We start from the raw sequence: 14,074 nt of genomic DNA, 5'->3' as shown, positions 1-14,074 counted from the left end.
TTGTTAAAAGGAGGTCTTAAAGTAAAAAATGCAGTCCGTTTACAATCACTATTGTCTCCATTTACAAGATGACCTTATCCGACCCATCCGACCTTTTGTATTATTAATTTAAAGTTCTCCTATCATGCTATTTTTAGGCATATATTATGGGTCTCAGATATGTGCTCAAAATACCAAACAGATCATGCATTTTAGACATCCCTCATATCCCTCTATTTCAGGCCTGTAAGAGAACTGCAGGATCAGGGTCCTTAGCTTGAAAAAAAAAAAAAAGAGGAGGTGGAGCTAATGCCTGCTCAAAATTACCCCGCAGATTCAGCTAAATGCTGCCGTGATTAAATACCATATCATGTTCCAAACCACATCAATGATTATTTCTGAAGCAGTATGGAGCTCAAATGGTTTTTCTCTTGGTTTACCACAAGGTGAGTTCCTTTTATTTCCTGCTACTTACACAAACACTCTCCAGTACAGGTTAGCTCTGTGTGTTAGCGATGCTTGCTAATGCTAATGTAAACAAAGACCATATTTCGTCCAAAAAATTCTGGCCTTGTTTCTGATAGCAACGTTTCTGATAGTGCCGTGGGTCCGCATTGCCGATATTACGTCATATCGGACGCAAATCTGGATCAGCTCCGTTGTACCCCCGTTTTTAGAGATGCGGGTACGGAGGAAAAGAGAGTTTTATTTTCTGACGCTGCGTGAGTTCCCTGACAGACCGGGGACACATATTTATGTATAAAAGACATCAAAAAGTGCATTTTGCATGATAGGTCCCCTTTAAGTTAAATGTTAAGCGTTTAAAAATGATGCATTTACATATATCAATCTCTTCAATTATATTCAACGCCTTCAAATTGTGGTTCGTTGGACCTTCAGGGAGCTCCATCCTTTGTGCAACTGATTTTCATCCCTTCAAAAGAGCACGGCCCAGTTACATTGAAGCTACCGGAAGAGTGCTAAAAGGGGGATATGAAGGGGTACTGCTGTAAATCCTGCCATAAAGAGAAAGGATGGGACACAGCATTATCCAGCTAAGAGCCTGCACTGGAGGATTAGGGCTATAGGGAGCGAGATAGTTAGAGGAGGAGGAGGTGGCACACAGGGGCAGCGATTGTGTTGCATGTAACCACCTTGATAAAAATGGAAAGAGGAACAGAAGGGAGAGTGTGTAGGATCCCAGTGGGGAGACGATATCGCACCAAAACACATTCATGCCCTCAGGTTAGAGCAATGTAAACAAACACATGGAGTGGCGGTCTGGACACCAAAGAGCTTAATGTTATGTAAAGCTCATCCTACTGTCTACTGAATGACTGCTGTCTCAGCGTTGTGTGTGGGATTCTGGGCACGTGGTTCCTAAACACTGAGGAAAATTAAGTGTATGAAACAAACATTTTGACACATTCACTATTTTTAATAGTGAAAATTGAGTTAAATTGTGCTTTAGCACGTGTCTGTTTCTGTTAAAATTCCATTTGATGAGTACCTGTTGTGTTGTTTTGTTTGTAGAAATATGATTGATAGGAAAATACAAAATCTATTTTTGTTTAAAAGAAATAGAGAAAGGTCCTGTGTATGCATATTTCTGTCCTTGCATGCTTTTAAAATGTGACTGTGGGGGCCATGCATATGCCTTTGTGTGTTTGCTTACAGAGAAGTGAGGTACAGCACAGCGTCACAGAGGTGTAGGAGCAAGCGATAACAGAGTTGCAGTTCATCCTCAGTGCTTTTGAAAAGTCAATGACAGATGAATAATTTACACAGAATCAGTCAGGGGCTGTCGATGCCCAACATTGCAACATGACTGAAAAACCAGGACAGCACTAAAGCATCATATCAGATACAAATTCACAGGTGAGAAAGAGATAGGAGAACAATCATTTCAAGAAGAAGAATGAAGCATGACAGTGGCAAAGTTAGAGCAAAAGGGTGAGGAAATGATTACAGTTGCAGTTGACAAATGGCAGATGGGCGCTAAGGACGAATGGACCAAGGGGTCTGAGAAAAAGAGGGAAACTTCAGCCGGTGGAAAACCCTGCTAACTCTTACACCATCCATCCACATCACACTCACACACGCCGCAAGCGGAAACCATTACAAAGAGGTGCCGATAAGACCCTCATCATCAGGTCAAGCTCCCCTCCATTCCTCTTCTGTCTTGCTTTGTTCCTTTCCCATGTTCTGTCTGTTTTCATCAATAATCTCTCTTCCTCTTATTCTCTCCATCCTCAAATAACTGTGTCAGACGGGAGGGGGTAGGGGGCTGAGGATACTACTTGCTAGGTTCAGCCCACTCACAAAATCTGACCACGGAATTGTAGGTATCTCATACTTTGTGCCTGTATCACGCTCCAGGAAAGGCTCCTCAGCAATGAGGTGGTTGCTAGGTGCCACTGAATAATGATGTGAATAATCAGCGTCTTTGGCTTCGTAATGAGGCCTGAGAGGAGGACAACACACACTCATTTGCATCAGTTTGAATGGAGGCGTTTAGTGTAATATTGCTTAAATGTATTTTTATAGGATTTTCTACCCCACCTGGGAAACCTTTTTTAGCAGAAAAAATACATCTTTAAAAGCAAAGTTTGAATCACTGATGAAAGGTTGTTAACCTAGCCTTCCAACATGCTGTGTTGTTAACAACCATGAAGCAGTTCAATATTTTCTTCTACTATTTTCATTCAGGAATAAAACAATTAGACCATGACTGAAGTAAATTAGAGCTTGAAGCAAAGTCACATTTGTAACACTTGCATCAACAACCCCCCTGTCTTTTTACTTGTAAGTGTCACCACTAGTGAACTGAATACCAGGATGTTGCAGCTAGAGTTGAAACCATTTATTGATTATTTGATAGTCGATCGACAGAAAAAATAACTGGCAACTACTTGGCTCACGAATTTTCTTTTTTCAGTGATTTTTCTAGTAAAAATACTAAACAATCTCTGCTTCTCATTTTCTCAAAGAGGGATTTTTTTGCTGCTGTATTTTATCGTATTTGATGGCAAATGGAATATCTTGAGGCTTTGGTTTATGTTATAAAACAATATATACACTGTACTGTAACCTTGGGATCAGGGAAATCATAATGTGCATTTTCTGAACCAAATATTTAATTGGTCAAGTGACTTTATGGTACTCTGATTAATTTAGCATGAAAATAAATACATTTCATCCAATAACATACAGTACACATTTTCACAGTTTCAACATCTTAGAAAAGAGTTCAATAACACAGTGTGTGTACAGCTGGTATAAAGCGTAGTTGGAAACAAAAAACGTTCCTTGCTTTGTCCAAAGGTAAACAAATAAACTACAAGCAGTTCAAAAATGTCAGTCAAAAGAAGTTTTAAACCTCTACAATAATGTAAACACCCTTACCCTAAAATGTATCACCGCTTTCCATGCTTTCAGTCTGTATGCTAAGCTAACTGTATCCTGGCTGCAGATTCAAACATATAAGTATTTTTGCACACAAAAGAGTTGTTAAAATTCTCATCAGATCACCTGGTAGAGCCCTTACTATCAAGGACATTTGCTACATGTCATCCCCTCTCTCTTCCTCTCCTTCTTCACCACAGTTCTATCAATTAAAGGCAAAAAGCCAGAACATTTATCATTTAAAAATGAATTAACATCTAACTCTGTAAGAAAGCAAACAAGTGAACTTCCCAGACTACTTGACTCCTCGTACTTATGACACATTGCTGACGGAAAGGACTACAACATCCCTCTGTGCCATGCACTCAAGCATGTAAACATGCACCCCCCCTCTACATACACACTCATCCACTGACAGAAACACTAGTCTGATTAAAATTGAAAGGATTAGGTTGGAGCAGGTGCTCAAATGAAAACCCAGAGAAAATACAGTATGTCAAAGGATTTGACACGAGCTCCTCATGCTGCACATCACCGGGTATTTCCTCTAATCTAACCATTGATTTGTTCGTCTCTCTCCCCCCCTCTGTTTGCTTCTGTCACCTGATCGCTGTCAGCTTGTCTCCCGTGTGAGCTGTTGTTGGTTTTGCAACAGTATGTGTGAGTTTGTAATCATGAAACTGCATGTTCGTGTGTCAAAGCTTCTCTCGCTCCTCTGCTCTCCCTGAATCAGGACGTACAGTGAGCGACTGATTATGATGATGATTCAGTAATGTGAGAATGTCACCAGAGTCTGGGAACTGTGACTGGTTTCTGTGTCTCTGTCAGTGATGCTCAGTCTGTAGTTTTCTCAGCACACTTCACTTTCGATAGAGCTTTTTTTGTTCTCAGTTCAGTTTTCCTATAGGAGAAATCCAGATGTCATTCAATACAATTGTACAGTATATGCGTCTTCACCAGACTGCAATCTTGGGATTTGCTCGGCTTCACACAAATCAGGGACGGCCCTACTATGTATTGGATGTAGTCGTAACATACCTGAAGCTATTGGCTACATTAGAAGAAGAATATATGCACATTAGTGGTGATGTCACAACATTAGCGGCGTTAATCAGTAACTAACAACTATCCGTGAACTGAACTACCACAAACACATGCATGAATAGCTTAGATGGACTAAAGTTTTTCTCATCATTACGGGTTCTCGCACCAATTACATCTACACTGGTCAGGGATCAGATTAACAGGACATTATGACTTCTGTATAACCTAATCCTGCTTTCTTGCTGTTGCCAATTTCAGTGTAACGTCAGTGTCACCTCAGCTGTCATTATAGGGGATGGGCTCTGTACGTAGCTTCTTAACAGGCTACTTACTGATGTAGCTACACTTGGGAGGACAAGTGATTATCTTTCTGTCTTGGATAAACTGAGTCATTATTACTTTTTTCACTATCTGGCTAGAATGCTGATTTTGATGTTCTTTGGTTGCATTGTCACTTTTTCAAATGTAATAGCTTTATAATCCTCCAGAGGTTCATGGAGTGGATGAATGTGCCGAGGGGTCTGAGTTCAGATCAGTTATGTAGGGTTTAACAAACATATGAATTCCCCTACTTACCTCCACTAAAATCAATGAGGTTTAAACATCCCAAGCTTTACCTCTTTACATCAAATGCTTATGGTTAAGGTCAGAGTTGAGATTTAGAGTAGATGCAGAGGATTTGTAAACAGCCTGAGAGGAAGTGCTGCCTCAGAAGGCAAGCTCAGTACCATTTTATTTGTGTATGTTAGCAGGAATTGGTTTGAAATGTGATCAAATAGGCCCGTTCAAAATGAAGCCTTGTCAGTGATGCTGGGGGAGGTGACAAAAAGCTATAGTCACAAACACATGTATCAGATCCTCATGAAGAAATGAAAAATTCAATTCTCAACTGTTCAGCTTTTGCTCAATAACCAAGGATTCTGATGTTTTGGGTGATACATATAGGTAAAGAATAAGTACTCCGCAGCTTTGAGTGTGTTATGCTAGTAGCAGCCATGTCAAACCACTGGCCTTAAGTAGAGATGAAGAGTGGGCTATGGTTTCTTCTTTATTTTAACTCACTTAATGAAATGTATTCGATTTTCCGTAAGTTCCTTTTGGAGCTACAAAAGGCGTTATAGATTTTGTTCACACATCCAATAGTAATCCTCATGACCTGTAAACATACAATTCATTGATTGAACTATTTTACAGAGAAGTTTATTGTGAAGATCCTGACATTTTAAGGGGACTCATAATTCAGGTGTCTTTATCTCTAGGAGAGATTTTAAATAAAATGCGATGTGATGTACCTTTCAATTAATCTTACAATATAAACGACACCATCTAACAGCATTAAAAAGAAAAGCAAATAATCCCACTCACTGCTTTGTAAACACCTTCATTAAAGTTCTGATTCAATTATTTCCATTCTTATCAATGACTTATACCATTGAATGGCAAATATATCTTCCTTTAAAATAAAACATTCAGTCTACTGTACATATCACTGTCTTGTGGACACACACCAACATGTGCATCTCAACACAAAGGACGGCTTGAGAACAGAAATTTGAAATAGCGCTGGACTGTTGTGGCAGCACTTGTGCATCTCTCCACACAAATATTTGTCAAGCTTCCTTTTGTTTGCTGGATAAAACTGAAGTGGCAGATATATCTGCATCCCGGACACATTTCATAATCTGTTGCCCAGACACACCCGTTGTCTATTTGTCTATTGTCTATTTCAGATAATTATGGGCTGAAATCATCATTAGCTTAAGAAATGCCTATTGTTTTCAAACGCATTCTGTATGGATATCAATAGCAGCCATTCCGCTCTCTCTAGCCACTTGTCTCTTTTCACTTTGTCACAGAAAATCAAACATAACACTTCACCCACTCGTCAAATCATTCAACTAAGCATACCAGTGAGACAGAGGAGAGAAGAGACAGCTAGCAAGTGTGCATTTGTAAAAGATTTACTTATGCTATAAATCGGATTGAATTGGATACATTTTAAGAACTCCTTTCAACTTTGATCTAATTATGAGTGGAGCTGCTCTAACTCACAGGCGCATGGACAAGCATGTACTTTTTACTTTGACTTTTAAGCTGGTCTTAAAAGTGCCCACGCACTAGGCAATCAGACAAGTCCTCATTGTAACCTGAATGAGGGACATTGCTTTTTTTTAGAGTAACTGCCTGAAGGAAGGAGTGTGGAACATATATTGAGAGAAGGAAATGGGTGTGGATGTGTTGATAGGAGCTGAGGCCCTAGGCAGGAAGGAGGCGGGAGTTGTATGTTCTCATTGTGCTGCGTAGACGGGGAATAGAGGCCGACGAGGAGGCGTTTCCATGGGAGTGCTGTGTTCTTCTCGAACAGACGCATTCCCTTATCTCCTGCCTGGGGAGAAACAAACACTGGCAGCTCATATGAAGGGGAGTTTCCCTGGATCTATTTCAGCTGCGTAGAGAAGCAACAGAGCCCTAATTGAATTTGACTGAGAGAGAGAAAAGTGCAGGATTTGCAGTTGGGCAATGCTGTCTGTGTTGATAGCAGCACAATCTGTACTTAATGTGCTGTGTGCTACTTTAATAAAAGCTGTCGGTTTAAACAAATGTGAAGTTTAGCTAAACATCTGATAGCATTAAAGCAAAATGTGCTTACAGAAACATCAGCTGAGTCGGCATGATTGGAACTCTAGGGGTCGCATTGGGAAGATTGCCATTTCATCTTGTACAGTCAACATACATCATTTATGGCTCCTATTGACTCTTACCAAGTTATGGTTCAGAGTTAATTTTCTGATAGACTAACAAAAAGAATCTTCACTTCTTTAGTAACTGGTCTGGAAATTGAATTGGATCCCACAATATTAACTTTTACGCCAACGTGGATAACGGCTCAGAAAGAGATTAAACATCTGCAATACGTATAAATATACATTCGGACGATGTCAATCTGTTATGTAATGTGATATGATTGTGAGTCCCAGAACATGTTACTAAAGCTGCCTTCACATGATCAGTGGAAACACTACTGACTGTATCGCAGGGTTTCTATGGAGAGAGCCGTGCAGCCCGACTAGGCGGAAGCACAATTCTGGGCATTGCAAACCACTCAAAATTGTCACAGAGCGCTGTGCTTAAAGTTAAATTATTTAAACTTTGACCTCGATAGCCACTGACCTTTCAAATCGCAACATGTGAGATAACAGCAGTCTGCCACAGGCCAGCTAGTGAGGTAATCATAGAAAGAAAACTGTTTTCAGTGCAAGGCTCTATGCATTACCTCGGGGTGAGCAAGAGCAAAACAGCTTTACAGTTTCAATCCCATCACTTTCAATATCCCCTTTTTAAAGAAACTGCTGGAGAAATTGATACACATTCATGTCTCCTTCAGATGAATTATAATAAGTTAAGTGAATCATAATATGTTTTGTATCTAGAGGATCATCAAGTCAACAGTTCTATTTGTCACAATCTTTGTCTTATGATCAAATAGCAAAAGCAATGATATTTCCATCATATTCAAAATTGCTAACATGGCCAAAAGCATCACTAAATAAAAACCTGTCATTGTTGATATTCATATTTAGTCCATCTGTGTCTCAGTTCGGCCTCACAAACACGCTAACATGACTGTAAACTCTTACAACGACTATCTATTTAAGGTTGTTTATACACTTTCATTTACCTTTTGCTATTTTATTTAATTAAATGGAGAACATAATCAGCCTGTCCTTACCGTAGAGTAAGTGTAAACAAATTAAACAGGAACTGAAAAGGCTTGTAGAAATAGAGAAAATGTTGCTGAATAAATGGAGGGCAATTGAGGCTGAGTGAGGGAACACACAGTGGGTTTCGTGTGGACAGACCTGTAATTCATGGGAAGGAAAGGACCTTAACCTAGATAAGTATCTTTCACCCAAGCAGTAAAAGAGAGCTCAACGGCCCCATCATTCTGAAGAGAGAGGGGGATAGAAACAGAGGGCTCTTACAGGATGTTGGTCTGTTCTGTAAGGACGAGGGCAAGAGGGGTGGAGGTGACATAGAGGCTGAAGCTGGACATGTGTGATGTGTGATGATGGTCCTTGGAGCTTAGACACAGATGGGAGGAAGACAAAGAGGGAATGATGTGAAAGAAAGAGAGAGACAATATGACAGAAAGATGGAGAAAGGAGATCAACATGTTGAGACGGAGCCCTGGAGACACAGCCACCAGAGAAGCAGAGAATGATGGGAGTGCAAATTAAATTACACCGGAAGGGACAGTCAGGTCTGGACCTGCAGGAAACACGGCACATGGGGCTGATTGTGTGTGTGTGTGTGTGTGTGTGTGTGTGTGTGTGTGTGTGTGTGTGTGTGTGTGTGTGTGTGTGTGTGTGTGTGTGTGTGTGTGTGTGTGTGTGTGTGTGTGTGTGTGTGTGTGTGTGTGTGTGTGTGTGTGTGTGTGTGTGTGTGTGTGTGTGTGTGTGTGTGTGTGTGTGTGTGTGTGTGTGTGCAGTGTATGTGATATAAACAGGTACATATAGAAATCAAAAGGTGTAAGGAACACAAGAACGAAAGAGTAAAGAAAGAAAATGACAGGTAGGAGAAAAAAGGATACATCATAACAATCATTCTATACACGGTGACTACACCCAACTATCTGCATACATAACTCCTCTTCACATCAGACAGTTTTACTTGTCATAGCAGGAAAAGAACAGGTGTTATATATATATATAAAAAATGACTCTGTGTTATTCAAGTGACGCAGTAAGTCATGATAGTGAGACAGCATTCACGATGTCAGGACGTAGAAACCGGAGAAGCTAAATGGGATGTATTTGTTGAAACCTGTGCTTTTCCTTCTGTGTCGAAATCAATTTGGTTGGAAAGCCTATCAAATGATCTTGTTTAGATTTCAGAAAAGTGGTGGAAAAGGTCTGTGGCTGATAAATTAGCTAAGTTGGCATGCTCTTTAGAAACACGTTTAGGCCCTCAGCTACAGGGTTGAAGGTTTAAAGGTTAAGTCATTTCCTAAAACATCAGGCCACTGAAGCTCTTATTAATACAAAAGTAAATCGTGCATCTATTGGGGACTATTTTCAGCCACGGATTAATACACGTTTGAAGCACTATTCACAACAGCAGGATGGGGAATGTGGATTGACTCTAGCTTCTGTGCCAATTTTCATTGAAGTGGAAAAACATGTCACCCAGTGCAACCGCGTGGCTCACTGGTGTGTTTCGAATAGTTTTTGGGGAAACAATGGAGGTGTATGGCACACAGGACTAGCATCTGCCCAATCTGTACCATGCATGTGGAGATAAAAACAGTCATTGACATGTGTTGTTGTTTCTGCATTGCATACTTTAGCTGCTAAATGATATAATAAGGTTGTACCAGATTGGGTCATAGACGTGAATACTTGCCAATAGCCTATCAAGCATTTTAGACTTGATCAGAAGCATCAAGGATACTTGTAATGGTATTGGAACAACTCTAGACAATATCTGCTGATATTTTTGCCCTAACAGTTTTCGATGCAACGTTAATTCTGTGACACCTACTTCGCATTTGAAGATGTTTTCAGTTATTCCTTCACATCTTTTTCATCTCACTGCTTCTCTATCTTCCTTTTCCTTTAATTTTTTAGACATTACAAAAACACATCCACAGCATTCATAAACAATGTGATGACACAGTTTCAATCAATATAAACCTTTTAAAAGAAGCCTTCGGAGGATGTTTAAAATGTGAGTGAGGAAGTGGAGAGGTCTGAGATGAGAGAAATAAGACAGTAAAGAGTGAATAGCAATAGTTATTGTTTCAAGCTTTCTACTGTCTTTTTATTGTCCAGCAGAGTCGGTCTTAAAGGAGTAGGGTTGTGTGAAGCAGGCCTGGGGTGCTGTTCTCTCACAAAGGTCACAGGAACACTGGAGCAGATTAGCAATTCAGATTGAGCTAAAGGGGCTAAAATGCTGCTGTAGCCCTGCCTGAGTCTGATTATATTAGCAAAGAGTAGGAGTGAAAATGCACACTAGTGATTAGCTAGCATAAGAGGAAAGTGTGTATATACGTTCATGGGAAAAAATGTCATGCACATACACATAGCCAATACATATATGCATGCACACATGCCTAACAATAAGCTATGACTCACAATTATCGAACATACAAGCAGCACATGATTCCATTGTGAAGGTTTATCCTCAGTATTTCCTCCGACTAACTGGCCTTCCTCACACACACACACACACACACACACACACACACACACACACACACACACACACACACACACACACACACACACAGACACACACACACACACACACACACACACACACACACAAACACACACACACACACACACACACACACACACACACACACACACACACACACACACATGGATTACCGACACTCACAGCCCAGCACCCTGACCATCTGCCCTTGTACAACATCCATCTTGTAAAAATGGGTTTGGGTTGCAGGATCATTATGAGGGCAGTTTTAAATGGAAGATGTCCTGCTTGCCTAGGTGCGTCCCTTGACCTGTTATAGTGCTCTTGTGGTGATACTGCAGCATCCCTGGCTTTTTGACCTTTTGTATAACAGCTGTCATTACAGTATGATAATAGAAAACCTTAATGTTAAGGACAAGAAAAGTGGTTATGCTAAGTATCAAACACATACAAATCTGTATTTTACAGTACAGCTGTAAAGTTGATCTGCCACGCATAAATACAACTACACAGTATACAGTACTTGCAGTGTAAGCATGCATGCACTGTATTTATAGCAGGAGCAGCACAAGCCAGACTAACATAATCTTTTGTCCTTGTCAGGCCAAACTCCATATTACCATTATCGTATTCCATACTTTTTATTGATTATGAGAGGTTCACACACCATCCACAAACTCATGACAAAAGTGGTTGCTCTGTTCAATACATTAGGTTGGTCATGGTCTCTGTCCAGCAAAGTACACAATACTGTATAACCCGACAGACTAATTGAAACAATGGACATAGTTCATATGTAAGTCCACAGCTAAAGAAACATGCAAGTCCTACTAAAAGGCCTTTTCCTGGGCCTTGTTTCAGAACCATGGACAGTGGTCACAGAGGGATGTGCAGCTGTCTCTGAAGAAAACAGCCTCTGCAACAGTCCAGTGCACAACAAATGAAGCAGATTGAAGAATAATTCAACCAGTGTATCCCCGCCATGTCACTATCTACAGGTATATTTTCTTTGTTTAACACTGCTGAGCCTTGATGCTTTGAGCTACACACATAAAAGTGTTAGTCTGTCGATGATGTAGACCTGGATTTGTTGTGGTCATGCTCAACATGAACTCCACAGCCTGAGATATGTGCTATCTAAGGCTGCCATGTTATTGAATCAACAAGCAAACTGGGGACAATACAAAGCCTGGATTATGTGCAGAAATCACTCGTGTGCTATTAACGATATTGAAATGAGCACCACTCAACAGCACTCTCTCGCCTCATCTCAAAGAGCTGTGGTGCAAGCCCTTGCTCAAAATATCAAACATCACTTCCACTTGCACATTTTACAAAGTGTTCTCGAAAATATAACTCATTCTGAGAAATAAAAACAATTATAAGATTCAGATTCTGCTGCTCTGTCCTCTAGCCTCCATACCATTGTCATGTGGTGCAAGTGTTGCTGTCATTTAGCCTGACACTCACATGCCAAATGATGCAGTAAAGACACTGGTAGGTATACTGGTAGATCTCTAAAAAACTAATGGCAACATACTGACAGATATGCCCAACGGTTGCCATGGCGACTGCGAACCAGCCCCCTTAGATGTTTGTGTGCTGTTTAGTGTATTTGTTATGTGTGTTTGTGTGTGTGTGTGTGTGTGTGTGTGTGTGTGTGTGTGTGTGTGTGTGTGTGTGTGTGTGTGTGTGTGTGTGTGTGTGTGTGTGTGTGTGTGTGTGTGTGTGTGTGTGTGTGTGTGTGTGTGTGTGTGTGTGTGTGTGTGTGTGTGTGTGTGTGTGTGTGTGTGTGTGTGTGTGTGTGGCCTCGACCTACCTTGCATTCCTCCATGCACGTCCTGACAGAGTATGCATCCGTCTCGTATTTCTCAACCAGCAGCTCAAACTCCCGGTAGTTCTCCTCTGCTTGCTGGTCAAGAAGCTGATAAGCCCGGACACACTTGCTGCATCCCAGCACATCCTGCCCCATATCCAAGGAGCAATTCAAATCGTCCGGACTCGTAAACCCGTGAAACAAATCCAAAAGTGAGTAGGAATTACAAAAAGAAAGGTACAAATCGCTCAGATTCACATTCGAAAACTGTGTCCCCTTTTCCCCTCCAACGGAGAGGCCCAGGCACACGGTCTCCGCGTCCGTGAAAGTAAAGCACTCTTTGGACCAGCTGTCTGGATGACAGGTGTCCATTCGCCACAGAGGTTTGGTAGAATTCCCTAGAAAAATAACATCTTGCTCTCTGGCGAGACGGTCGGGGTCAGGTGATGTTGGGATATGGTGTCGGTGGAGGGAGTTTGGGTACTCGCCCATGTCCGTAATTGCAAGCCCCTCTTCCGACCGCTTGTCTCGGGTTCGCGTGAGTTTCGCCTCGGCACAGAACCACAAGTGATCAGAGAGCAGGACGGTGATGAAGAGCAGAGAGGCCAGCGACAGTCGCCATCTCTGGGCCCGCTCCGACTCGGTAAATGGCTTCTCGTTCTCTCGGGGTGCAAACCAGTATTTTAAGCCCTCATCATGCTGCCGACGCATCCAAGCACCCCTGGTCATATTTTAGGAAAGTGCTGCCCTGGCCGACTCCACCGCGGGGGCTGCTCTGCCACAATACTCATTGACTTGGGGGAGACGGACTCCGGTTGGTTCTCCTCTGTAGCGGTGGGGTACCGTGCCTCTGCCGGTCCAGGGCGCTCCTCTATCGCGCCCGCAGCAATCGGTGCTATTCCGATCCAATTAGCGCGCTCGCACAGATTAAGCTTCGCGCTGCCGCATCCCGGTTCTCCATGGCTCTCCGGGGGGAAACGGCGTCCTCTTTGACCGCATGCCCCCCTCTCCCTACCGTCCCTCCCCGGGTGTGTTGTCTTTTAGGGGACACAGCGAGACCAGCTGTTGCGAGCCTCTCGGTACTGATGCTGCGCGTGTGTCACCGTTCGGTTTGCAGATTGACTTAAAGGAGAGCAGAGAGCCCTGTCGATGCACGCACTCTGTCCGGTACCTGGGCGGAACGCTTAGAATCCTTTCTCCCGTTGGCCATTGTCATCTTGGACCGCGGTTAAGTTGCCGCCATGTTCGTCTTGAAACACTTTTTCGGAGAGCTGGGTCGGTTTGCGTCATCTCCATCGTTGTGATAGCTCCATCGTTGCGCAGTGGCGGAGCAGCTTATTACCTATATGCGCACACACAGAAACACACATACACAGGGAGGGAGGGAGAGAGAGAGGGAGTCAGAGAGAGAGACAGAGAGAGAGGGAGAGAGAGGGAGAGAGTGGGTGGGTGAGCACGGACACTAAGTGTTAAGGCTATCCTCTGCTCTTCATGAGTATTCCCCAAAAATTGTCTTTGCAGGGCACAAACCCAACGACTTTTGGCGACATCTTGCTTTTGGTGCAGGATAGACTCGAGTCCATTCAACAGAACAACAGTGCATTTTTTTTA

At 42.2% G+C, this 14,074-nt stretch overlaps 1 protein-coding gene across 1 annotated transcript in view; it reads right to left on the bottom strand.

Moving 5' to 3' along the window:
• The window catches only part of nalf1b (NALCN channel auxiliary factor 1b), an 80,374-nt gene extending 66,574 nt beyond the window's left edge, over positions 1-13,800 (bottom strand). The window contains exon 1 of the mRNA XM_079664611.1: positions 12,467-13,800. Within this exon, the coding sequence (XP_079520737.1) occupies positions 12,467-13,192 (726 nt within the window). The 5' untranslated portion in view covers positions 13,193-13,800. The remainder of the gene's footprint in view (positions 1-12,466) is intronic.
• Between the last annotated feature and the right edge of the window lie 274 nt (positions 13,801-14,074).

Source organism: Notothenia rossii (genome assembly GCF_949606895.1).
Source record: "Notothenia rossii genome assembly, chromosome: 2".
In the NCBI taxonomy this organism is placed as follows: domain Eukaryota; kingdom Metazoa; phylum Chordata; class Actinopteri; order Perciformes; family Nototheniidae; genus Notothenia; species Notothenia rossii.
This window is presented reverse-complemented; position numbering and strand designations above follow the sequence as displayed.